The sequence below is a fragment of the Tachysurus fulvidraco genome, chromosome 13, assembly GCF_022655615.1.
Source record: "Tachysurus fulvidraco isolate hzauxx_2018 chromosome 13, HZAU_PFXX_2.0, whole genome shotgun sequence".
NCBI classification, from domain to species: domain Eukaryota; kingdom Metazoa; phylum Chordata; class Actinopteri; order Siluriformes; family Bagridae; genus Tachysurus; species Tachysurus fulvidraco.
Genome location: NC_062530.1, coordinates 28,437,583 through 28,465,270, shown reverse-complemented (window position 1 = coordinate 28,465,270; position 27,688 = coordinate 28,437,583). Strand labels below are relative to the sequence as shown.

The 27,688-nt window shown below is 39.0% G+C and overlaps 2 protein-coding genes and 2 long non-coding RNA genes across 5 annotated transcripts in view; 2 read left to right on the top strand and 2 right to left on the bottom strand.

Annotated features, from left to right (window-relative positions):
• Window positions 1-27,688, bottom strand: part of LOC113657299 — a 1,727,325-nt gene that overhangs the window by 547,589 nt on the left and 1,152,048 nt on the right. Inside the window, exons 79-90 of the mRNA XM_047822072.1 lie at window positions 18,286-18,459; window positions 11,635-11,802; window positions 9,269-9,442; window positions 8,922-9,095; window positions 8,555-8,719; window positions 8,173-8,346; window positions 7,508-7,681; window positions 7,240-7,413; window positions 6,947-7,120; window positions 5,618-5,791; window positions 5,325-5,498; window positions 4,165-4,338 (exon numbers count right to left, since the gene is read on the bottom strand). Coding sequence (XP_047678028.1) covers window positions 4,165-4,338; window positions 5,325-5,498; window positions 5,618-5,791; window positions 6,947-7,120; window positions 7,240-7,413; window positions 7,508-7,681; window positions 8,173-8,346; window positions 8,555-8,719; window positions 8,922-9,095; window positions 9,269-9,442; window positions 11,635-11,802; window positions 18,286-18,459 — 2,073 coding nt within the window. The remainder of the gene's footprint in view (window positions 1-4,164; window positions 4,339-5,324; window positions 5,499-5,617; window positions 5,792-6,946; window positions 7,121-7,239; window positions 7,414-7,507; window positions 7,682-8,172; window positions 8,347-8,554; window positions 8,720-8,921; window positions 9,096-9,268; window positions 9,443-11,634; window positions 11,803-18,285; window positions 18,460-27,688) is intronic.
• LOC125146171 overlaps window positions 1-27,688 on the top strand; it is a 1,103,650-nt gene that overhangs the window by 97,380 nt on the left and 978,582 nt on the right. The window lies entirely within an intron of this gene.
• The window catches only part of LOC113638759 (protein NLRC3-like), a 266,503-nt gene that overhangs the window by 224,708 nt on the left and 14,107 nt on the right, over window positions 1-27,688 (bottom strand). The window contains exons 7-13 of one of the 2 annotated variants that reach the window (XM_047822121.1): window positions 24,672-24,782; window positions 22,839-22,949; window positions 22,219-22,302; window positions 21,585-21,662; window positions 21,403-21,484; window positions 20,730-20,922; window positions 18,792-20,563 (exon numbers count right to left, since the gene is read on the bottom strand). In XM_047822121.1, coding sequence (XP_047678077.1) covers window positions 18,792-20,563; window positions 20,730-20,922; window positions 21,403-21,484; window positions 21,585-21,662; window positions 22,219-22,302; window positions 22,839-22,949; window positions 24,672-24,782 — 2,431 coding nt within the window. Of the gene's footprint in view, window positions 1-18,791; window positions 20,564-20,729; window positions 20,923-21,402; window positions 21,485-21,584; window positions 21,663-22,218; window positions 22,303-22,838; window positions 22,950-24,671; window positions 24,783-27,688 lie in introns of those variants that run through there. The other variant, XM_047822120.1, reaches the window with a different exon arrangement.
• LOC125146177 lies at window positions 16,666-18,923 on the top strand. The gene is made up of 3 exons (XR_007144659.1): window positions 16,666-17,824; window positions 18,300-18,478; window positions 18,831-18,923. It is a non-coding gene; the product is annotated as an uncharacterized LOC125146177 (long non-coding RNA).

The window sequence follows — 27,688 nt, the reverse complement described above, 5'->3', positions numbered from 1 at the left end:
TAAGGCAAATTTACATTTTCCTGTCTTTTTTTAAAAAAAATACAATTCAGCTTGATTAAAGCAATAATCTCAGTATTTTAAAATCAATTAGGAAAAATAAAGTAAAGCAGTATGAGACCGTCTAATTAACATCTGAGACAAAGTTAAAATATTTGGTTTCACTGGACTGTTAAACAAGATAAACCCGAATCAGGATCATATTCAGAATCTAAATGATTTTAAATGTAGTAGATACTCTTTGGAAACAGTAAATATGTGTCTATCACTATTTTATTATTTAGTATTAGCAGTAGGATTATTGTATTGCTTAAATAGATAAATATTACAGAACCTTAATAATTTTAGATTGCAGCTTTGTTTCTTCAGTCCTTCAGATAACTTCTCGATTCCTTCTTTCTGTAGTCTGTTGTTACTCAGGTCCAACTCAGTTAGAAAGCAGGGTCGTGAGCTGAGAACTTCAGCCAGAGATGTACAGCTTTCCATCGTCAGACCACATTCAGTAAGTCTAAAAATAAAAAGATCCATTACTTTTCCAATGAGTTCAAGCAAAATCCACAGATCATAAAAATTCAGGTAACAAAAGTGCAATGTTTTATTTTTGATATCTCTTTCTTAACTTATGTTTCAATTGGTGTAAAACTGCCAAAAGTATGAATTGTGTTAACAAAATATGTATAAACTGTAAATATACTCCATAATGTATATATAATTCATGAGTAGTCCACTACATAACAACATCAGATCATTCTGTCATACTGATTTTTCACACTTCTCTATCTCCCTTCACCTGATGGGATCATTTTACACTTTTCAAGAAACTGAACATGCCCTCAAACTGAGGTGCTGATTTTTATTCCAGCTGTTTCACATTCAATGGCAAAAATGTTTATGTTTTCTCAAAAGCAGAATTCAGATCATGTCATGAGCACAACATCATCTGAAAATAGCACAGATGTTAGTTATACCTTCCTTACTGAACACCTTATTAAACTTAGAGTAAACAAGACATCTTTAACAGAGGTCTGACTTAAAGGCAAGAATATAGACACAAGCCTCACTGCACTCAGACAGAAACAAGATCCAAGGAAGCGGTGACTCAGTAATGACCAGCCACAAGAAAACAAGGTAAAGCACATACATACTGTATACTGTATACCTTCAAATAAACCTGTATGAATGTGGATTAAAATACTACTTTTGTACAACTTTACAATATATTACTTAGTACATTTAAATAAATTGCAGTGTAATGATTTGATGTACATACGTAATTTTTTCAGCTCTGCAGTGTGAATCCTTCAGTAGAACAGAGAGCTGCTTCACTCCCGAGTCTCCTTTTATTTTCCCACTCAGATCCAGTTCTCTCAGCAGTAAGGGGTTTGTACCCAGAACCTCAGTCAGAGAATCACAGACTTCTTCTGCTTCAGGATTTTTTAACAGCCTGGAAAAAAATGTTTACTCCAATCAATATCAACAGTATAATCTGAACTTTACCTCTCTATAAAATTCTTGAATAATTAAAGTCAGACATTTTTTATTTTTTTATCTTTGAAAAGATCTTTGAAAAATATCAGAACATCTAACTAAAATAATTACTAAATATTGTTTTTAATAAAAGAATACATCACAAATACATAACAAAATATTAAGTACCTTAATAAAAAACAACATATATATATATATAAAAATAAAGTGAATGGTATTAAGGATAAAAGTAAAACCAAAAGGAGGTATTTTGTAGGAGGTAAATGTTCAGCATTTTTTAGGGTTCCAGTGCACCCTGACTCTCAACAGTTGTTTGCATTCACATATCAAGAGCAACAAGGATACTATGAAAGCCCATCAATATTTAACCAACTAATCGGAGATCTAGTAAATTTACAAAGCCTCATGGTCAATTTGGGCACAGCAAGGTTTTCAGAGAGCAGATGGTTCAATAATTACACATGGACCAGCCATACCTACTACCTAAGAAATTATACATAGTGAAGTGTAGGTTGAGGATGAGTTGAGGTAGTAGCATGTGCAAGAAATGATGCTAAGACAGTAGCTACGTTTTTGTGTAGAAAAGTAATCCCTAGATCTGGCATTCCAGATCAGTTGAGTTCAGACAAAGGACCTCATTTTGTAAAGTCACTTGCACAAGCATTGTGCATCAAACACAAAATGGGATATAATTATCACACAAGTTCTCAAGGAAAAGTAGAAAGAGCAAATGGTGTGTTGAAAGGAAAAATTGCAAAGATATGCACTAGCACAAGCCTGAATTGTGTGCAGGCTTTACCATTAGCACTGATAAAAATGCGCTCACAGACAAACCGTACAACGCACTTGACACCGCATGAGATGGTGACAGGCTGGCCAATTGGACAACATTGGAACATTCAAGAGAAAACATTGTAGAGAACCACGGAGAGAAGGGCCTTTTAAAGAGGTGTTAGCTACTCCCACAGCGGTCAAGGTTGAAGGTAAGGAATATTGGTATCACCTCAAACACTGGGGAGGAGCCCTCAACCACAAAGACAAAGTAAGGAGCCATCGACATCCACCTGCCAGAAGACTTTAAGCCCAGAAACAGGGGCAAAGTTAGATAAACCAATAGATAAATCCAATAAAACTGGTAAACAAAATGAAGTAGATAGACTAACTGCCCAGATCATTTATATAGCATGTGTAATAGTATTGACATTGAACCCAGCAATCACAGCAGGCTTTCTTACAGTAGAGATCCATACCGCTATCCCACGACAATGGTACATGTAATGCCCAGGTGCCTTCTGATGCTGTTAGAAGTGGGTCTCGGCCAAAGCGTAGTACAGGCACAGGGTCCGCCACTATTGATGGCCTTACAGTTTTTCAAGGGGAAGGGTTAATTCCCACATTAACAGGAGTTACCAAAGAAACGGCCCAAACAGCTATAGAAGGACACATGAAGTGCGCTCTAGGTCTACTTGCCCATGCTAGCATGAAAAAAAAAATACAAAACAACAAGAATTACTTTGTTGAGTACTCGTTCGATTACACAGGCACTTTTCCAAAATCAGTTTCCAACCCAGTGACATGGACTATAAGACTGTAAAAAATATTTTCATATGTTCTGTGTCTACTGTCCGTGTTTGTCTGCTTCTCCCTTGTTTGTGTAGCTTTTGTAAGTGTTGTGTGCAGATCCATGTTGTGTGCAGATCAATGGAGTGCCACCCATCCTGATGTCTCTGACCCTAACCGCCTTGAGGACACAAGACTCTGAGTATACCCTGACTCTCTTTCCTGTATGTTGAGGGTTTTTCGCTCACTCCAGAGCATTTTATCCACCCATGGCTTCTGGTTGGAAAACTTTCTGATGGTGAGTTTCTGCACTGTATCATCCGCTAGTTTCCCAATTAATCCCATAACCACTTCCATAAACATGTTGACGTCCTCAGAGCTGTGCCTAAACATGTACCAGTCTAGGTCATGTAAGGCGTCCTGCAGAACGGCCACCAATTGGTCAGTCCAGCGCAACCTCCCTCTGAACTGGAGCTTCCTGTTTCAGCCTTTGTTTGTATATAAGCATGAGGAAGATGGCGGCATGGTGCGATTTCCCAAATCGTGGACGTGATTGTGCCTTGTAGCTGTTTTTTTACGGTGTGTAGCAGTGGTCCACTGTCCGTTCGCCCCTGGTGGGGCAGGTGATGTGCTGCTGAAAGTTCGGTAGTGTGCGCTTGAGGTTAGCACTGTTAAATAACATTTCTGTAATTTATAAATTTCTCACCTCAGTGTGTTCAGTTTACAGTCTGGATCCTGTAGTAAATCAGTTAGCCTCTTCACTCCTGATGCTCCAGGGTCGTTCCCTCTGAGATCCAGCTTTATCAGGTGAGATGATTGCAGAGCTTCAGACAGAGCGATGTATCCTTCCTCTCTGATATTATTGTCCATTAACCTGAAAAAACAAAATTAATTAGAATTTTATTTCAGAATATTACAAATATTGTACAAAATAAATGTCTTCAGTTTTAGACATTAAGATGTGTGACATTGTACACAAATCTATTTTTATTGTTTATTTATTAACCCTATAGCATCACTGAATGAAGCCTGTATAAATGACTTTAATTAATAAAGTGATATTACAATAATTCACTGCTTTAATGAGAACTATTTCAAAAAGATATTAGCGTGACCTACCTGAGTTGTTCTAGGATGCAGTGTGGATTCTGTAGTAGATTACAGATCTGCTTTATTCCACTGTCTCCTACTTTATTCCCGTTCAGATCCAGCTCTAAGAGATGTGAGGGATTTTCTCCCAGAGCTGTAGCCAAAGCAGCACAGCCTTCATCTGTTACACTGCAGTTACACAGTCTGCAGAGGGACAGAAGGAGCACAGTGAACACAACTGATCTCATTTATTACAGCAAAATGGATTATTCAATATTTTAATGACTTTAACAGTTCACTTATAACTACAACCAGTATGGAATTTATTAAAGGAATGCTTTCAAAATAAAATTGCTAATAAATAGTTCATATTTATCAATTAACAAAATGGAAGTTAAATGAACAGAAGAGAATTTTAAATTAAGTCTATTTTTTATGTGACCAGCCTTTGTCTGCAAAAAGCCATTTATTCTTCTAGGTACACTTGTGAACAGTTTCTGAAAGAACCCAGCAGGTAGGTTGTTCCAAGCATCTTGTAAAACTAACCACAGAAGATACCCATCTGTATCTTCATGTAATCCCAGAAAGACTGGTGCTGCTGGACATCTTCTGAAGAGAAGTAAGCATGATGTGTCTTTTATATGCTGCATTAAGTTTCCTCGGCCGTCCACCAAGACTACAGTCCTTAACATTGTTTCTTTGTGCCTCTTCAGAGTAGCTTAAACAGCACATGTTAACCCAAGACTATTTGAAATCTGTACCTGGGAATGCTCTTGCTGATGCTGTAAAACTACACTGTGTTTTGTCATGCTGAATGACCTGTGACATGAAACTGTCTTCCAAATCCTCACCTTAGTAACAGAGTTTGTTTGTTCCTCACCCAGTTTAATTAAGCTCCTATACAGTTGTTTCTGTTTCACTTAATGACTGTGTTTCAACCTAAATATAGTAGTACTAGACCTTTTTATTGCTCATAAATATAACATTCTATATTTTAATCAAACCATTTTGTGTAATTATAGGGTTCTAATTTATTCAGCAACTAATAAAAGCAATTAAAGTCTGCAGAATATATGCTAATTTTTTAATTACTCATAATTCCATTTAAACTAGTATATAAAATACTTTGATGCTTCACTGTGGCTGTTTATTAAATGTAGACTTAGTCATGATTTCAGCTTTTACTTCACCTCAGTATTGTGAGTGCAGACTGTGGATTCTTCAGTCCAGCAGAAAGCTGAGTGACTCCTGAATCCTGCAGACTGTTTTCACTCAGGTCCAGTTCTCTCAGATGGGAATATTCAGAACTGAGAACTTCAGCTAGAGCTGAACAACTTTCCTCCATTAAATCACATGTTTTAAGCCTAAATATAAAGTCAGGAAGGGAGAAAAGATTTTAGTATTTAAGAACTTTAATCACCAACATTTACAGAGGTTTATTATCTGTCTTAGCTCTTCATCACTCTATGAGAAATGAACTTACCTCAGTATCTCCAGGTTACAGTGTTGATGTTTCAGTCCAGCAGAAAGCTGAGTGACTCCTGAATCCTGCAGGCTGTTTTCACTCAGGTCCAGTTCTCTCACACTACAGGACTGGAATTTCAGGGCGCTGGCTAAAGCTGAACAGCTCTCCACAGTCAGATTACATTTATTCAGCCTAAATATGAAACATCATGTTATCAGAGCTACAAACTCAGTCTTCATTCTGTAGACATGACGGAAACGTCATTTTATTATCATGTGGACCAAAGTAAGTCTTCTGGGGTCATTTGGATCATTAGAGGTCATTAGTGGTTATTTATAACAGAATCATAAAGAATGTCTTCTTTTAATTGACTTTATGTCTTAAGCGCCTTCACACTGCACAGAACAAATGGAAACGACGGTCGGATTTTGCCCCATAGTGACAGTCGCACGGAATGTGCGATATGATCGTGTTGACGTCAACATGGGAGAGAAGCTAATTCTCGTGACACCCGAAAATAACCACGAAAATGTTCTCCATTAAGGCGCAACTCTTGCATTAAACGGTGATACTCTCCGAGACTTTTTCTCAGAGTCAGGTAGTGTTTTATCCACACTGATTTGCAGTATTTTCTTTTGCGTCTCCAGTAAAGGAGAGCAAAAGCAAGAGCCTGTATTCTCCCTCCATTTATCATGGTGAATGAAGGAATTAATTAATGAAGTAGTAAATACAAACAATCAATGTAACAATAAATCCAGAAAGACCGCGAATAATTTTTGAGGAAACATGGACACAACATTAAAAATAATACAATATAAATATTAATAATTTATTACTTTTTTATCAATAACAAAGTAGTTGAAACAAAAAGATTGTTTTTGATAAAGTTTAAAAATTACTAAAGTTAATATTAATACTTTTCAATAATTCTTATCACCTCGTGCACACAAACCTGAATTGACAACATTGGAATACATCACATCTGGTCGGCATATCAGATGCGGTGTAGTCGCACAAGTTAAAATTTTTTAATGGACCCAACGCTCAAAACGGATCAGAAAATTACGAATCCGCAGATGGTCAGCACCTCATACAGCGACTTTGCGACTCTCCATAGCAAATGAATGACTTCCGGTTTATCGGCCGTCGTTTGTCGTGTGCAGTGTGAAGGCCGCTTTAGTGATTGAATCCAGTTTTAAGATTTAACCTTCCTATTTTCCTCGGGTCTATCTGACCCTGCTGGAAGGTATAATGAAAGATTAATGTGTCATTTAAGAACTTTAATTAACATTTACTGAGGTTTTTATCTGTCCTAGCTCTTTATCACTCAATTAGTAACGAATTTACCTCAGTAACTCCAGTTTACAGTGTTGATGTTTCAGTCTAGCAGAAAGCTGAGTGACTCCTGAATCCTGCAGACTGTTTTCACTCAGGTCCAGTTCTCTCAGATGGGAATATTCAGAACTAAGAACTTCAGCTAGAGCTGAACAACTTTCCTCCATTAAATCACATGTTTTAAGCCTAAATATAAAGTCAGGAAGGGAGAAAAGATTTTAGTATTTAAGAACTTTAATCACCAGCATTTACTGAGGTTTATTATCTGTCTTAGCTCTTCATCACTCAATGAGTAATGAACTTACCTCAGTATCTCCAGGTTACAGTGTTGATGTTTCAGTCCAGCAGAAAGCTGAGTGACTCCTGAATCCTGCAGACTGTTTTCACTCAGGTCCAGTTCTCTCAGTTGGGAATATTCAGAACTAAGAACTTCAGCTAGAGCTGAACTGCTTCCATCAGTTATTGAACATGTGTTAAGCCTGATGAAATCAGAGGAACAATAAACGTACAAATTCAACACAATAAGTGTCTATATAGCAAAATTCACACAAATCTTACAGTTTCTAAACTTACTGCAGTGTCTCCAGTTTACAGTGTTGATGTTTCAGTCCAGCAGAAAGCTGAGTGACTCCTGAATCCTGCAGACTGTTTTCACTCAGGTCCAGTTCTCTCACACTACAGGACTGGAATTTCAGAGCACTGGCTAAAGCTGAACAGCTCTCCACAGTCAGATTACATTTATTCAGCCTAAATATGAAACATCATGTTATCAGAGCTACAAACTCAGTCTTCATTCTGTAGACATGATGGAAACGTCATTTTATTATCATGTGGACCAAAGTAAGTATTCTGGGTTCATTTGGATCATTAGAGGTCATTAGTGGTTATTTATAACAGAATTAAAAATAATTTCCTTCTTGAATTGACTTTATGTCTTAGTGATTAAATCCTGTTTTAAGATTTAACTGAAAATGTCGACCATGTTGATCATTTCTACTTCTGTTTAATAACTTAACACTTTTTAGTGATGTAGCAGGACCCAGGTGTCTCTATAAGACCTATATATGATGTCCCTCTGGAGAAAGACAGGATAAATTCTGTTGTTTCATCAATTACAGAAAACAAAAATGTAATTAAAATACATTAGTGAATACTTGGTGTTTACATAATGGCAGGTCTCATTAAAAACATGTTATTAATAAAACAGCTGATAGAGAAACATATATAAGAAAACTTACTTAATTATCTGAAATTTACAGTGAGAGTCTTCCATCAGAGCAGAGAGCTGCTTCACTCCTGAGTCTCCTGGTTCATTCCTGCTCAGATCCAGCTCTTTTAGGAGTAAAGGGTTTGTACCTATAGTGGAATTTAGCCAAGTACAGGCCTCCTGTGCAGCAGAGCTCTTCAACAACCTGCAGAAAGTCATTTTTATTTGGTGGTTACAGTATAATTAGACCATATTAATGAAAACAGAATGGCTGCTTTTACTTATTTCACAACTTAAAAAATTGAATAAACTGTAAATTGCAATCAATTATAAACCTAATCTCTTTTATTTGTTAGGTTATATCATTTATTTATGTTTAATATTAAATTAATTGTATTAGTTTATAGAACCACCTAAGTGAAAGTTTACAGTCTGGATCCTGTAGTAAATCAGTGAGCAGCTTCACTCCTGATGCTCCAGGGTCGTTCCCTCTGAGATCCAGCTCTATCAGCTGAAATGATTTCAGAGCTTCAGACAGAGCGATGTATCCTTCCTCTGTTATACTGCAGTCTGAAAGTCTAAAGAGAGAACATTGTGTGGTATTAATGATACTCTGATGTCTGATAAAGACTTAACATTGTATTATTTTAAGCATCTATATAATACATAATGCCAAGAAGATTTAAGACATATATGTTCTACATGTAGCCTGTGTTTGTATTCTACATGTAAAGTCACAAGCTCTTATGTACATGTTAAAGAGCAGAAGCAGAAGCTCACCTCAGTATCTGCAGGTTACAGGACTGATGTTGCAGCAGTACACAAAGCTTCTGCACTCCAGAGTTTCCTAATTTATTCTCACTCAGATCCATCTCTCTTATGTGTGCAGGATTTAAATAAAGAGATGAAGACAAATCTGAACAGCCTTCTTCTGTAATACTACAGACCTTTAGCCTAAAGATAACCAGAAACAGTGGAAAGAAAATCTTCACTTTAAGGAACATTTTATTCTGATGATCACATGACAATGAGTTTATATGAATTATACAGTGATTATAGTTAAGAAAAAAGTATAATTGTATATTTTAAAAGTAATAGTTAAGTCTATAAACATTTAAGTGACATACGTAAGTGTCTCAGTTCTGCAGTGTGAATCCTTCAGTAGAACAGAGAGCTGCTTCACTCCTGAGTCTCCTTTTATTTTCCCACTCAGATCCAGTTCTCTCAGCAGTAAGGGGTTTGTACCCAGAACCTCAGTTAGAGAATCACAGACCTTCACTGCATCAGGACTTTTTAACAGCCTGTAGTCAGGAAACAGAAACAGATTAAATTATTAACAGTTTCATCCTTTATTTTACCTCCAGACTCCTGAATCCTCCATTAGATGTCAGTCTCTGCTGAAACCTTGAGTATCAGATCATTTTAACTACTGATCTTAAAAATGAGTGATTCTTAATTAAATGTAAAAGGTGTTGGGTTAAACTGAATATATTATTAAGAGGTGTAGTGAGGTGAGACAGCAGCTATGTTTTCTGTTACTGGAATATTACCTCGATATTTTACTGGTAGAGACACAATTGTACTGGGACACGTCTGACTTATTTAGTGTCAACTGTCCAAAATCCACAATTAGTTCTATTGATATTTTAATATGTGAACTTTCACAACCACAAACAGGAAATCAGGCAGTAAGTCACAGATAGATACAGACAGAATGTCACCATTTGTCTTCTGTATACGTTTTAACTCTTTATAATCTGTTATAAAAACTATAAAATAACATTTTCCTGCTACTTTGTGAGGTCTATAACTGAAACAGTATTAATGTGTTCAATCCTGTGTTGAGTTACTGTCTGTGTGGAGTCTCTGTACCTCTCATGGGGTTTTGTCTGGGTTTTCTGCCTGACTGTTGCTGACTTCATTAATCAATATAATAAATTAAGTGAAAGGACATACGGCTAAGTACGTGACAAATACTCAGAATTCGTTCTCTGCATTTAACCCATTCAAAGTGCACACACACAGCAGTTAACACACACACACCGTGAACACACACCCGGAGCAGTGGGCAGCCATTTATGCTGCGGCGCCCATGGAGCAGTTGGGGGGGGGGGGGGGGCAGTGCCTTGCTCAAGGACACCTCAGTCATCGCCGGCCTGAGACTTGAACCCACAACCTTAGGGCTAGGAGTCAGACTCTCTAACCATTAGGCCACGACTTCCTTTCAACACATTATGTTGATTAATAAACTACACATTATGTTGATAATTGCTGGTTCAGTAATTATGTATAGATTTGTTTAATTGACAGAGATCTGGTATAATTATAGATGTTTCAACTACAAAAAAAAACATTGAAAAATGTCTTTAATCAGTGTATAATATCTGTAATCCTTGATGGCTCAACATACAGTTTTTATAACTGAAAAAATTAAGTTAATGATTAAGTAAATCTGTGAAAGGGCTCTGGGCCTCTAGGACACACAATTTAGCTACCATGAGACTAAATCTCTGCTCAAAGGTTTTTTTATCCTTTATTTTTTTATTTCCCTGTGTCGACTTTCTGACATCTGGTTGTAAATATATTTTTGTGTGCTCATCACTCCTCACACTGCACCTCGGACCCTCAGATCTACAGCACTTCCCCACTGGTCCCACCATCTCTCAGGGTAAGAAGCAGGGACACATCAAGACTCTTCTCTGTTCTGTTCCTGAGGTGGTGGAATGAACTTCTGCTTAATCACTGACAGTCTAAGACCTTTCTCTCTTTCTGAAACACAACACTTTTTCCCTGTATGTGTGCATTAAAAAACCCTGAACAGAGATTTATGTTGATGGTATCCTAATTCTGTAACCTAGTGAACCGGTGTTAATGTATTCATTATTTTCTTCTGCTTTTGCTCTGTGTTTCATTGATTTATTTATGTTATATGTGTTTTGTCTCTTGTCTCTGCTTGTTTTCCTCGTTTGTCATGATTAATCTCCACCTGTTTTCAGTTTATGTCCTGACATATAGATCTAAACCATGGGGTGTGTTGTGTGGATTGTAAAGTTTCCACTCAGTTTTGTCTCTGATGTTAACAGACCTTGTTTTTGTGTATGATTACATCATTTCTGACTAGCTCTGTGAATATTATATTTTTCTGAGCCCTTAAACTGCAGTTTGCACCTCAAACGGTCACACTGACCATCACAGCCGTATGATCTGTGTTCAGTGGGGTTGAGGTCAAGGCTCTGATCAGGAGTTCTTCCACTCCAACATTAACCTTTACACCATGTCTTCATGGAGCTGCTTTGTGCACAGGGACATTGTCATGCTGGAGCAGTGTCTTAATTCTTAGTTCCAGTGAAAAGAAATTGTAATGTTACTTTGTACATATTTTCTATGCAACTGTGTGCTTATGAATTCATGGTAATAGTTTGGGGAAGAACCACCTGTGGGTGTGATGATCAGGGGTCCACAAACCTTTGGCCATGTATTGTATCTTGCTCACCTCAGTGTGTTCAGTTTACAGTCTGGATCATGTAGTAAATCAGTGAGCAGCTTCACTCCTGATGCTCCAGGGTCGTTCCCTCTGAGATCCAGCTCTATCAGGTGAGATGATTTCAGAGCTTCAGACAGAGTGATGTATCCTTCCTCTGTTATACTGCAGTCTGAAAGTCTGTGAGAACAAATGTCTATTATTATTTATTTATAACAGAGATCTAAATCTAACATATTCTGTTTGGTAGAATTTAGTTTAAAATGCTTTTGCTTGATGGTTTGAATGGATATCAGAATCAGAATTAAAAGGTAAGACTGTAATGTAATGTGACACTCACAAAATAAGTTTTGTTGAGATTATGACTTTTGTTTCCTTTACTTCTATTGCAAGGTTATTTGATTTTATTATTTATTTAATAGTATAGTAATGAGAGATTACGGGAAAAAAAACACTATGACATGTACTTCATCAATTGGACACAGGGTGGCAGTAACCACGAACAGTGTTACACTGGGACAATTAGCGGTGCAGAACAAGATGAGCTCATAATCCGTGTTACTGGAGAATGAGCAACCGTTGTCCTGCGTCGTTGATTTCTCAGGAATATTTCTGATATTTTCAGGTTAGTTACACACCTTTTATGTGACTACAGATGTTTATCAGCTAATATGAATCTCCAGTGATGTGTATTCTGTAAGTAAAAGTTTGTCAAATGTGTAAACAGTTAAAGTTTAACAGTACGCAGTGGCGAAAATGGCAGCCGACATCCACATATTGTTTATTTTATTTGTTCCTTATGGCTCCGGGGTATTTGTGGGTTATTTCAGTTTGTGTGGAAAACAGCTATGTGTGTAGTGTGATGTTAAAAGGGTAAAAAGGTTCATTTGAATGTACAACATAAGACCAGTAACGGCTGTGCCTTGTTTATGGGCGCATGCATGTTAATGTTATAATGATAGAGAACTGACTTATGAGAAAGATATGTGTATTATTGAAGTTTGGTTCTTATACAGTAAATGTACTACCGTTTAACTGCAAATGGAATTTATTCTGTTGTATAAACTGAACACAAAAAATTACAAAAATACTCTTTTGGATAAGAGGACAAAGATGTAAGGTGTTTAAAGGAAAAAGGGTAAACATGATTGATGTTAGACCAATAATGGGATTTAAAGGGGAAATGTTTGTATTTTGTTTCATACAAATGTTTATAAGTTAATGTTTGTGAAATATGTCAGGATACATGTCTGTTTTATGTGAAAACAGACCTTTTGAAGAATATAAGGCTATTGTTATCCAAATGTGGATATAACCTGTACTTCAATGAAGAGCAGACAAAGATGACAGAAAATGATTCATGATTGCAGATGCAAAGTTAAAATGAAGTTGAAAATAAATATAATCCGTGTTACTGGAGAATGAGCAACCATTGTCCTGTGTCGCTGATTTCTCAGGAATATTTCTGATATTTTCAGTTTCAGGATTATCTATATAACTGCCAGTGGGGACTTAACCGGGACCGGCTACAGATTCTTGGGGGCTCGTCCGGGATACTTTGGCGCCACCTTTTGTATTGGGAGCCGGATGATGACAATGCTGTCCAGCAACTAGCCCTGTCCAGCCGTGGGGACTGCGATCGTGGACGAGTGGAGGCCTGCACTCCAAAGCTGACTGCACACTCATCAATCCGTGTTGCCAGCCTTGGGGGAGACGAGGAGCCATCATGTCGAGTGGTGGGAGGAAGAGCCTAGTGTGGGAAATTAGGAAGAGCCTACTCACCCTTTAGCTAAAGAGCTTCTTCGGGTCGCCAGAGTGGTGGACCATTCAGAGCTCGTGGAGAGAGATCAGGAGGAATGCTACGATCGTATCAACTTGTTCATGTACAGTAAGCAGTTGCTTTAAACAGAGGGAATGGTTCAGTTGCTGATGTTAAAAGATGCTATTAATACTACAGTAAAATGTGATGTTATGTCAGTTTTAAATGTAAAGGGTGATTCTGAGTTACATACTAAGCAGAGTGTTGATAACCTTGATGATTTTGTTGATTTTGCTCAGGGTTCTGCTACTATCCAAACACCCCTGAACGCACCAGAGACACACACAAGCAGAGTCAATACGCACTCACTTTAGTCAGCACTACACTCCCTAGTGGTACTGCCGAACCAGAGTCAGGCTCGACTAAGATAACAATGTTAAATGTATGTGACATTTTGAATGCTGATTTGCTTAGAGCGCTTGCTAGCTACAAGGAGCTTAGCAAGAAACTATACAGTGTATGCCAGCACATGCCTCGCTATCACAGACACATATGCCCTTGTCACAGACACATATGCCCTCATCCTCAGTCCTGTTGAGGCAGCTAGACAGAAACTCTCTGGTGAGCATGCCTCTCAGTCGGCTCATGAAGGGATGGTGTCCTTAAGGGAACTCGGTTTCCTTTCACAAAATTCAACGTGCAAGGCGGGCAGATTGGTGATCAATCCTCAGACATCAGCTACAACTATGTCTGCAGGCAAATTGATGATGGAAGAAGGATTCTCTGACTCAGAGATTGTTCGTGGTGTGCTTAAAATCGTAAGGCCAGGCATATTCAAAGAGATGTTGATAAATAAAGATGACAGTTGGCAGTTGCTGAACTCAAGGGATTTCTCCAAATTCACCTAAGAGGAAAAAAAACAGCACAGAGCTATACCAAGAGTTGATGTGTATGAAACAGGATGAGAACAAGACACCACAACAATTTCTCTATCATTTTATTGGCTTAAATTGGTACTCTGCAGCTACAGTGCGAGATGTTTTCCTACATACTGTGTACCAAGGGGGGGCATGGTGGCTTAGTGGGTAGCACGTTTGCCTCACACCTCCAGGGTCGGGGTTCGATTCCCGCCTTCCTGCCTTGTGTGTGCGGAGTTTGCATGTTCTCCCCGTGCCTCGGGGGTTTCCTCCGGGTACTCCGGTTTCCTCCCCCCGATCCAAAGACATGTATGGTAGGTTGATTGGCATCTCTGGAAAATTGCCCGTAGTGTGTGATTGCGTGAGTGAATGAGAGTGGGTTGAGCGAGAGTGGGTGAGAGTGGGTGAGCGATGGGTTGGCACTCCAGGGTGTATCCTGCCTTGATGCCCGATGATGCCTGAGATAGGCACAGGCTCCCCGTGACCCGAGGTAGTTCGGATAAAGCGGTAGAAAATGAATGAATGAATGAATGTGTACCAAGGCTTGGGACACAAGCACACTGACATATGCAGAGAGCTCAAACCTTTGTTGACAAACAGTGAGGTCACTGATGAGATGATTCTGCATCATGTGATGAAAATCACTAGTGAAGAAAATGAGAGAATGAAAAGGCTTGGCTCGTCCCACCAACAGACTGTAACGAATACACACAGTTCGAGTCGGATTTGGTAAATACACCTAGTACAAAGTCAGAGAGTGTACGGTAGGGTCCAAGACAAAGCAAACAACCAGATCCTCTGAGAGACCTCACGACCAAAGTAGAGGAGCTCACCAGACTATGCAAAAACAAGACCAACAACAGCTAACTCACAATGGGCACCAGTACAGTCAAAATAAGTGCATGGAAAACACTTTGGTTGTCCAAGCTGCGAGGAGCAAGACAGACAAGACTGTAAACACTGTTTCACCTGTGGGGAGAAAGGACACCGTGCAGCAGGCTGTCTAAAGCAGCCAAAGAGACCGGGAAACTCCAACCAGGCACTGGAGAAGGACATCTATTTGCCGGGTCTGGAAGTCCCACCCAGAAAGTCAGGTTGACAAGGACAAAATACGCTACTCCTCACCCTCAACCTCAGTACCGACAAGCACATTAAGTCACGGTAGCCAAGTAGCTCAGCTCCCTCCCCAGTCACCACGTGTAGCTAAAGCTAGAGTGGTTGCTAGTCTGATTGGAAAAAAGGCCCTAGTTCAGAGCTATCTAAATGGCTTAGCAGTCACTTCTTTGCTGGACTCTGGATCCCAAGTCAGTATAGTCAGTCATGCCTGGAAAGAAGAGTACCTACCTAACCTCAGTATTCACTCAGTTTCTGAGATTTTAGGGGAGGAGGAACTGAAGGTTACTGCTGCGAATGGTAGTCTAATTCCCTATGATGGGAATTACAGTGAACTTGCCAGGGAATTTGCACCCCAACCTGTCCATTAGTGTCCCATTCCTCATCTGCAGCTCATAGCAGCACTGATAGTCTTTAATGTTTTGGAAGTGCTAATTTGTGAAAAACCAGAGAGACTAGTGCCAGTACTTGCTAGCCTTCTCAGCAATGCCATATCTGTTCCCAAAGAAACAGCTGAAGCTCTCATCAACTTTATTCAGACAGCAAAGACAGTTATGCAACAGGGACACTTAAGAACAGGCGTCAAGGATATAGTGCTCCCAGCTGGTCAAGTGTCATGGGTGAGGTGTCGGGTTCCATCAAACGTGGATGCCTCCACCCAATTGGTGTTGCTCAAGATGGATGAAGACAGCCTACCATCTGGACAGTGGGATACAGGGCCAGGTTTGTTTGAAATCCAGAACCCAATAAAGCCCTATGTCACCATTTCAATTGGTAATAACACCAATCATGACATCAAAATACCATGCAAAACAGCCCTAGGGATTCTACAGGGGGTTGAAAATGTTGTGGAGGAAAATATTCTGGACAAAACACAGCCTGCAGCAACTGTCAGTCAGATAATCACCACTCAGGTCAACCACTCAGATCCACCTCTGTGGGACCCACCGGTAAACCTCGATCATCTGGAGGAAAAACAACAAGAGGTTGCTCGAAAGATACTTCATGAGGAGTCAAACGCGTTCGCTAGGGATGGAAATGACCCTGGCTGTATCCCAAACCTGCAAATGGTGATCAACCTCAACGACAATGTTCCTGTACAGAGAGCGAACACATCCATTCCCAAACCACTGTTTAAAGAAGTGAAAGATTACATTCAAGATCTTCTTGTAAAGATTTGGATAGTGAAATCGAAGTCTTCCTATTCTACCCCAGTTGTATGTGTGCAAAAGAAGGACGGCACTCTTCGTCTCTGCATAGACTGCAATATCGTCTCCTTAATCAAAAAACCGTACCCGACAGACATCCACTGCCACGAATACAGGATTTGATAGACACGCTAGGTGAGTACTCAATGTTCAGCATACTGGACCAAGGTAAAGCTTGCCACCAGGGGTTGGTGGCAGAAGGGTCATGCCATCTCACTGCCTTCATCACTCCCTGGGGGCTTTACGAATGGGTACGGATCCCGTTCATACTTTCTAATGCACCTGCAGCTTTTCAGAGGAGCATGGAGGAGATGTTAGGCTCTCTGAGAGACGAGTACTGCATCCCGTACCTGGATGAGCTACTGTGCTATTCCAGATCTTTCAGTGACAATGTGGAGGTGATTTGCAATGTTCTCCAAGCACTGCAGCTTCATGGGGTGAAACTATGGGCAGAAAAGTGTGAGATATTTCAGAATGAGGTTCGTTATGTTGGATGCTTGGTGTCGGCTGAGGGAGTTCAAATTGACCCCAAAGACCTAGAGGCAGTGAAAACCAAAACACCCCAAACAGTTGGTGACCTCCGACGGGTTCTTAGCTTCCTGAGTTATTACCATTCCTACATACAGGACTTTGCAAAAATAGCAAAACTATTGTATGAGCTGCTCCAAGTTAAATCCTTAATGCCCCAACACCTTCCACGTCATTGCAAGTCTAAGGGTCCACAACTTCCATCCAAAACACCCATCATATGGAAAGCTGATCACCAAAGTACCTTGGAAAGGCTTGTCAGTATGCTGACCAACCCCCCAGTGTTTGCATACCCCAACTTCGAGGAGCCATTCATCCTACACACAGATGCATACAAATGTTTGTATTTGGTTTCATACAAATGAATGTAAGTTAATGTTTGTGAAATATGTGAGGAAATTTATGTGAAAACAGACTTTTTGAAGAATATAAGGCTATTGTTATCAAAATGTGGATATAACCTGTACTTCAATGCAAAGCAGACAAAGATAACAGAAAATGATTCATGATTGCCGATGCAGTGAAGTTCAAATGAAGTTGAAAATAAATATAATCCGTTACTGGAGAATGAGCAACCGTTGTCCTGCATCGCTGATTTCTCAGGAATATTTCTGATATTTTCGGTTTCAGGATTATCTATATATCTGCCAGTGGGGACCTAGCAGGGACCAGCTACAGTAAGAACATCTTGGTTGTTTCTAGCTACCTAATCTAAAATTATTTGCCAAATAATTAATCCTTATAATCATGTCTAGTTTAATGAATTAATAAAAGGGCATTATTACCATTTTTCTGGTGTCAGGTCAACTTTGTCAATGAACTCAGTTTCCCAGAATGCACTGTGGCCTCCAGTCATGGCACTTCAGACAATACGTCCCAGAACCCATTACCCCTAACTTGCTCACACTCTCCTGTTCTTTCACATCTCACATTGTGATGATGTAAAGCTCAGTTTGTGTTACACCTGGAATTACCAAGCCTTTTGTTTCTGTTAGTTGTTAGATGTCTGGTGTCTGACTCCTGGTATTTCCCTGTATGCTGCTTACTGATTGCCTAACCATGATCCTCACAATAAGCATTTCAATCATTTTTAACATCTAACTTGAAACCTGAACTTGAATAATAAAGATAAACTGACCTCAAACTCTCCAGTTTACAGTTTGGACTCTTCAGTCCATCACAAAGCTGCTTCACTCCTGAGTCCCCCAGAGGATTACTGCTCAGATCCACCTCAGTCAGCTTGGAGGATTCTGAGCTGAGAACTGTGTGTAAAGCAGAGCAGCTTCTGTCTGTCAGGTTACACTCACTGAGCCTGAAAGGAGAAAATATCAGTAAGTAAAATGTATCTTTCTCTAGCTGTATTAAGCATGACCTTGTTCCAAACTGCTGGACTGTAAAAGCAACAAAGAGGAATCAAGTCCATAATAATGTCCATAGTTTTGGAATATAATATACATGCATGTGATGTTCTGCTGTCCACTAACTTTTAAACTGTAATTTGCTGGTAAAATATACAAACATAACTCATTTTAATACCTGTTTTTATGTTTATATTTATAATGTTTAATGCCATTTGATCAACATTTCTTGGCATCAGTGTGACCCTGAATGTATTCTGCAGCTGAATAAAGAAACAAGTTTTTCTTACAATGTTTTTTTGGCTTCCTGTACGACTGGTAACAGTCTCTTAAAGCATTCATCTGATCTTAAGAACTTCTGTAGCTCAAACACTTCCAGATCCTCCTCTGATGTCAGCAACACAAAGACCAGAGCAGACCACTGAGCAGGTGAGAGTTCAGCTTCAGAGAGACAACCTGAGCTCATACGGTTTTGGATCTCTTTCACCAGTGAATCATCATTTAACTCGTTCAGACAGTAGAACAGATTGATTGATCTTTCTGGAGATGGGTTTTGTTCAAACTTTAACTTGATGTACTCAGATATGTCCTTTTGGCAGTCAGAGCTGCTTCCTGTGTTTGTCAGTAGACCTCGAATGAGCTTCTGATTAGACTCCACTGAGAGGCCCAGAAGGAAGCGGAGGAAAAGATCCAAGTGTCCGTTTTCACTCTCCAAAGCTTTGTCCACTGTGATCTTGAGCAAATCAATAACTTTTGTTTCTTTATTCTCTTCTGATTGCTCAAAAACATTCTTCTTTTCATTTTGGACACATACATATGTAAACAAGGCACCAATGAACTCCTGAATGCTGAGATGCACAAAGCTGAAAGATGTGCATTTAAATCTGTCAGTCTCCTGAGTACACACTCCTGAGTACACCGCTATTTTACTGGCATCAATTCCACAAGCTTTTAGATCTTCTGCATAGAAAATGAGGTTGTTTTTTTCCAGGTGACTAAAGGCAAGCTTTCCCAGTGAAAGAATTCCATCTTTATCCCATGGAATGTCTGAGGCATTATTTCTATTGTATTTCTTGTCCCCCTGTATGGTCTGAAAGATCAGAAAACATGTGTACATCTCCGTCAGAGTCTGTGGAATGTCTTCACAGTCTGATCTCCCCAAAATCCCTTCAAGCACAGAGGCTGAAATCCAGCAGAATACTGGAATATGACACATGATGAAGAGACTTCTTGATCTTTTAATATGATCAATGATTCTGTTGGCCAGACTCTCATCACTGATCTTCTTTCTGAAGTACTCCAACTTTTGTACATCATTGAAGCCACGTACCTCTGTGACCCGGTCTACATGTTCAGCAGGGATCTTAGCAGCTGCTGCTGGTCTAGTGGTTATCCAGATGAGAGCAGACGGAAGCAGATTTCCCTCAATGAGGTTTGTTATTATAGTGTCCAGTGAGGCTTTCTCTGTTACATCAGTACACTTTTGGTTTTCATGGAATGTTAGAGGAAGTCGACACTCATCCAGTCCATCAAAGATGAACATGACCTTAAACCTGTCTATGAATCTCATTCCTTTCGTTTCTGGGAAAAACTGATTGATGATGTCCCTCAAACTGCATCTTTCCCCATCTTTTAAATTCAGTTCTCTGAAAGGCAGCGGAAATATGAACTTTATCTCCTGATATTCTTTCCCTTCAGCCCAGTCTAGAACAATCTTCTGCACACAGATGGATTTTCCAACACCAGCGACCCCTTGTGTCACCACAGTTCTGATGGGTTTTTCTTCTCCAGGTGATGGTTCAAACATGTTCTTGCATTCAATTTGTTTCTCCTGCTCTATTTGACTTTCAGTTTGCACACAAGTTTTTTTCTTTTCAATTTGTCTCACTTCATGTTGTTCATTCATTTGTCCACTTCCACCTGCAGTGATGTACAGATCTGTGTAGATCTTGTTAAGAGTGTTGGACTCTCCTTGCTTTGCAATTCCTTCACATACACGATTGTACTTCTTACACAGGTTTGATTTGAGTGCACGCTGCTGAACTCCTATTAGTGCATCTAATTATATAAATACAAAACAAGAAAGATAAATACATACATTAAATAAGTTAATATGTTCTATAATAGTATAAACACATTGTTAGAAGAAAGCTGAATTTTGGATAGTTGTATGAAGGATTTTCTCCTTACGAAACTTAATGTGCATGTCTTGTAAATCTCTTACCCTGGAGTGCATCAGCGAGGTCATTGTGTTCCATCAACTTCAGAAAGTACAATGTCATATCAAGAGCTGCTGCTTTTACACTCCACAAATCATCCCTCACATCACCGTAGTATTTTGTGTTTTCTTTTCTTAGAAATGTCTTAAACATCTCCAGCTCATGTTTTATAAACACAATCATTTTATTCTCAAGATCCTTCACAAAACACAGAGAAAATAAAATGTACAACCATTTATGGAGACATGACCAATTTTATGTCTTCCAAAATTCTAATATTTCATTTGATTCTTCATGGCTAAAAGAAAGTCACAGCAGGCAGGTACATTAAGTCAGAGATGCTGATGTCTGACTTCAATGGAAATCACTTTAATCTTCAGCTGAGCCACTTCCCATAACTAAGGTGTCGGTTAAACATATAAGTATTAATCTGGTGTTTTATCCATTTTAGGAACTTTAAAGCTAAACAAACTGCATTGTCTGTTCTACACAATTGAGACTAACACATTATTTTATCAGTCCATTCTGTTCTAGATTTTATTATCACATTTGACCTTAAAAAGTGACAGAATTTTATTTTTTGACAGATCATCTAAAGTAAATATCGCCATTGTTTTCAATGAAGGTTATGATTGTTGACATCATGGGAAGCATTGACCAAGATTATTTAAGTCTTACATTGAAGATGTTGTAGAGATAGTCTGTAATCTTCTTTTCTAATTTGTGTCTTTTCGCAGGAGCCTCAGGGTCAGCACGATCACTGCAGTCAAAATAAATACTTTTTTTGATAAGCAAATCAGTATTTAGATTATTTATTTAGATTAATAAATAGCAGTATTAATAGAGAGGAAAAATGATACCTTCCCATAGATTGTCTCTCATTTGTTTGGTCAATGCTGGGTGTTTGCTTTAGCCGTCTGGCTGGGGAGGAAATTTGTCTAAAAGAATAAGACCAAAATAGAAACAAGACATATATTGAATGCTGTTGTATGTTGTGGATTTACACTTTCTCTTCAATGGAACTAAGAGGCCTAAACCTATTTCAGAACAACAATGTCCCTGTGCACAAAGTGAACTCCATTAAGATGATGATAAGGTTGGAGTGGAAGATCTCAAGTGTCCTGCACAAATCCCTGACCTCAACCCCACTGAACACCTTTGGGAATAACTGGAACACTGACTGCATCCCAGACCTCCTCACACCAGTGTTTGATCTCACTAATGATCTTGTAGCTGAATAAACACAAATCCCCACAGTCATACTGTAACATCTAGTAAAAGGCCTTCAGAGAAGAGTGGAGCTTGTTTTAACAGGAAAAGTGGAATATATCTGGGATATGGTCTTAAACAATATATAACATGTCATTTTAAATAGATATGATTTTCTATCATATGGTTTAAAACCACAGGTCCCCTGCAAGACATAATGTACATTTAAATTCAGTACAAATTTGAGGATGACATTATTATGACAAATGGAAGAGAAATTAATACCTTTCCTGGGAGTCTGTCCCCGCATTAAAGTTGATAGCGAGTGGCTTTGATTGGTCACTCTTTAAACTGATGAAAGATTGTGATCTGTGAAAAAGTATAAAGAGATGCGCTTTAGGAATTTTAACCTCAAAATAATCTGGACATCTTCTGAAATTCCCTTTCACAACGTGTTAGTAAAATTCTATGTTTTTGTGATTATAAATCTTTATATTTTTTCTTGGTTCAGCTGATTATGCTTGTTGTGTACATTGCATCTTGCTGTGTATGTGTTTTATTTCTTTCTACACTACAACTCTGGGGTATATTTCTAAATCTAATACCTGTTTAATAGGTATTAAATATATGTAATAAGTGTTTAATATTTAATACCTATTTCAGACTGTCTTTGATTTGAGTCTTTTCCTCTGCATTATATTGTCTGTGGCTTGTCATTTTGGACAGTATTGCAGTTTCTTTATATGTATTCTGGTGCTATTGCAAAATAAACACTGAACTCTGACAAAGTCATGAGATACTGATCCTATTTACTGTCTAAAACAATAAATTCTGTACCAATTCCAATTTGGGAAACTCTCTGAAGATAAGATTATGATTGATGAGTGAGATTAAGATAACAGTACCTTTCCTGAGATTCTCTTCCCCCTTTAAAGTTGATAGAGTGTGGCTTGGATTGGTCACTCTTATAGGACACACATCCGGATACAGGAGAATTTGGCCTTTCCTCGGTTCCACTAAAAAGTACAAAGGAGTCAAATACATTCTAAAACAGTTTATGTAATAAATTCAATTTATTCACGCAAAAGAAACAGGTAATTATCTAGAGAATTTGAGATGATGATTCTCTACTGAACATAAACAACACCAACATTGTCAGAAAACGGGGGTGTCTTCACAGATAAAAAACGGACAAACACTGGGGAAAGAACTTGGGGAAGGAAAAGATACTGAAACACCAAACAGAGACACCAAAGACAACACAATGGCAAAGATTCCGGATAAAATGGGGTGACAATTGAGGCTTTGATCTGAGGACAAATTAGAATATCATCAAAAAGGCCTTAACCCCACAGAAAATCTATGGGGTATTGTGAAGAGGAAGATGCGATATGCCAGACCCAACAATGCAGAAGAGCTGAAGGCTCATACTTTTCATGTTCATACTTTTCAGTTGGCCCAGATTTCTAAAAAATACTTTCTTTGTATTGGTCTTAAGAAATATTTAAATTTTCTGAGATACTGAATTTGGGACTTTCCTTAGATGTCAGTTATAATCATCAAAATGAAAAGAAATAAACATTTGAAATATCAGCAGTCTGTGTACAATGAATGAATATAATATACAAGTTTCACTTTTTGAATGGAATTAGTGAAATAAATCAACTTTTTGATGATATTCTAATTATATGACCAGCACCTATACTTGTACTCTCCATGATGTAATACCACACTGGTGAAGACACACTATTGTATTGAATGTGTTAGTATGCTGTGGATTTACACTTTCTCTTCAATGGAACTAAGAGGCCTAAACCTATTTCAGAACAACAATGTCCCTGTGCACAAAGTGAACTCCATTAAGATGATGATAAGGTTGGAGTGGAAGATCTCAAGTGTCCTGCACAAATCCCTGATCTCAACCCCACTGAACACCTTTGGGAATAACTGGAACACTGACTGCATCCCAGACCTCCTCACACCAGTGTCTGATCTCACTAATGATCTTGTAGCTGAATAAGCACAAATCCCCACAGTCATACTGTAACATCTAGTAAAAGGCCTTCAGAGAAGAGTGGAGCTTGTTTTAACAGGAAAAGTGGAATAAATCTGGGATATGGTCTTAAACAATACATAACATGTCATTTTAAATAGATATGATTTTCTATCATATGATTTAAAACCACAGGTCCCCTGCAAGACATTATGTACATTTAAATTTAGTACAAATTTGGGGATGAGATTATTACGACAAATGGAAGAGAAATTAATACCTTTCCTGGGAGTCTGTTCTATGTTTTTGTGACTATAAATCTTTATATTTTTTCTTGGTTCAGCAGATTTTGTTTGTTGCATACATTGCATCTTGCTGTGATTGTGTTTTATTTCTCTTTACACTACAACTCTGGGGTATATTTTTTTAATTTAATGCCTGTTTATTAGGTATTAAATATAGGTAATAGGTATTTAATATATAATACCTATTTCAGACTGTCTTTGATTTTAGTCTTTTCCTCTGCATTATATTGTCTATTGCTTGTCGTTTTCGATTGGATTGCAGTTTCTTTATATGTATTCTAGTGCTATTGCAAAATAAACACTGAACTGCAGACTTGGACAAAGTCATGAGATACTGACTCTATTTACTGACTAAAACGATAAATGCTTTAACAATTCCAATTTGGGAAACTCTCTGAAGATAAGATTATGATTGATGAGTGAGATTAAGATAACAGTACCTTTCCTGAGATTCTCTTCCCCCTTTAAAGTTGATAGAGTGTGGCTTGGATTGGTCACTCTTATAGGACACACATCCAGATACAGGAGAATTTGGCCTTTCCTCGGTTCCACTAAAAAGTACAGAGGAGTCAAATACATTCTAAAACAGTTTATGTAATAAATTCAATTTATTCACACAAAAGAAACAGGTAATTATCTAGAGAATTTGAGATGATGATTCTCTACTGAACATAAACAACACCAACATTGTCAGAAAACGGGGGTGTTTTCACAAATAAAAAACGGACAAACACTGGGGAAAGAACTTGGGGAAGGAAAAGATACTGAAACACAAAACAGAGACACCAAAGACAACACAATGGCAAAGATTCCGGATAAAATGGGGTGACAATTGAGGCTTTGATCTGAGGACAAATTAGAATATCATCAAAAAGGCCTTAACCCCACAGAAAATCTATGGGGTATTGTGAAGAGGAAGATGCGATATGCCAGACCCAACAATGCAGAAGAGCTGAAGGCTCATACTTTTCATGTTCATACTTTGATATTTGACAGGACAGGAGGAACTTTTACCGTGCAACCCCTCCTGCTAGATAGTGAAATATCACTATCACTCTGGTAAGCTAGAATTTTTAGCTCTAAAATGGGCAATCACTGATAAGTTCCGTGATTATTTATACTATGCACCGACATTTACTGTGTATAGTGATAACAATCCGCTTAGCTACATACTGTCTACTGCAAAACTGAACGCAACCACTTCCAGATGGGTCGCAGAATTAGCTGATTTTCACTTTACAATCAAGTACAGGCCGGGCAGAGAGAACAGTGATGCCGATGCTTTGTCAAGGATGCCACTGGATGTAGAGTCACTGATGACAGAATGTTCTGAAGAGCTTCCGCCAGACGTTATTACCACCACGATACAAGCAGTTGAGGCACAGAAAGAGTCTACGTGGTCCCTCTCAGCTGCATCTATGTCGGTATCAGTTGAAGGTGAGACAACCGTTGCATCAATCAGCTCGATTGCAAAAGATGAGATAAGAGAAGCACAAAAAGTTGATCCCATCATCCGTCCTGTGCTCGATTGTCTGGTTCCAAACCGCCAGTTAAGGAGCAAAAAGAATTTTGTCCAAAGACAAAATGCCTATTCCGAGAATGGGACAAATTGACAATAGACAGTGATGGCACTCTGTACAGAATCAGTACAGCCCGCAAACAGTTAGTTCTACCAGAGCAGTACAAAGGGAAAGTGATGAAAGAGTTACATAATAACATGGGACACCAAGGTACTGACCGCACTGTATCACTAGTACGTGACCGCTTCTTCTGGCCATATATGCAATCTGACATTGAGCACTATGTGACTAAAACTTGTAGCTGTGTCAAACAGAAAAAGCCAAACCATGAAATAAGAGCTCCTCTGACAAACATTGTGACAACACAGCCATTTGAACTGGTATGCATAGACTTTCTCCATCTTGACAGGTGCAAAGGCGGATACGAGTACATCCTCGTTATTGTTGATCATTTTACACGTTTCACGCAAGCTTACGCCACCACGTCAAAGTCAGGAAAAACTGCTGCAAATCTCATCTTTAATGACTTTGCCCTGAAGTTTGGGTTCCCCGTCTACATCCACCATGACCAAGGGGGAGAGTTTGAAAATCAGTTGTTCCATCAGTTAAAGAAATTCAGTGGCATGGCAGGGTCCTGAACAACACCCTATCACCCAATGGGTAACGGTCAAGTGGAACGTATGAACAGAACTTTGTTGCAAATGTTAAAGACACTAACTGAGACACAGAAGTCAAATTGGAAAGAGTCTCTGCACAAACTAGTTTACGCATATAACTGCACCCGTTGCAAAGTGACAGGTTATTCACCATTTTATCTTCTGTTTGGGAGATCACCCCGGCTTCCAGTTGATATGCTATTTGGATTGTGCACAAAGGCAGGTCCCAGTAACCAGTGAGACTACGTGGAGAAATGGAAACAGGGGATGGAGGAAGCATATGCCATTGCAAATGAAAGTGCTCAGAAAAATGCTGAAAGAAGTAAGAAGTACTATGACACCAAAGTTAGGAGTGCAGTGCTACAGCCTGGCGAGCGAGTTCTGATTAAAAACCTGACACCAAGAGGAGGACCGGGTAAACTCCATAACTATTGGGAAGATATCATTCACACAGTAGTGAGACAAATATGTTCAGACCTGCCGATTTATGAAGTGAGACCAGAAAAGGGTAGAGGACGCTCCAGAGTTCTGCACAGGAATCTGCTCATGTCCTGTGACCACTTACCTTTTGAGACACAACCAGAAATGACTAACAAAGACAAAAGTAAGAACAAAAGGAAACATCAGCCTGCATCACAGTCTCTCGACTCTGATGACGACAGCGGGGATGAGTATGAACCTCATCATGAGCTGCTACCGGTCCCCACCTACACTGAACCAGCGACAGAGTCAGCGCACAGGCCTCCACCATGGGAAGAGACAGTTGTAGTGCCAGTTCCTAATATGCTACCGGCACAGCTCCCTGTTGAGAAGCAGTTGGATGAGACGATAACCATTAAAGACCCACCTGTTGAAGAGATGAACTTGCCTGATGAAAATCTGCCTGATGATCGTACACCAAGGGCTTTTCCTTCATTAACGACTGTTGATGAACCTGGGGACCCAGCCTACCAGCGGCCACAAAGGGAAAGACACCCTCCAAGACGTATCACCTATGATCACCTTGGTAGCCCTTCCTTGTACAGTATCTAGCCACAACCACAAGTGTTCTCTGTCTACCCTGCACCAGGACTGGTTCCATGGTTGCCATCACCACACCAATATTACCTTCAGCCACCCTGCATGTATGGACTTCAGCAAGCATAACGCTATAGAGATGACAGGTTTGGCTGGTTTCACAGACTGTTGCAAGAGACAATTTGCAGACTATGCATACAGATCATTGAGCCTGATGGACTGTTGACTAAAGATTGCTTATGGACTGTTTACAGCTGGTCAACC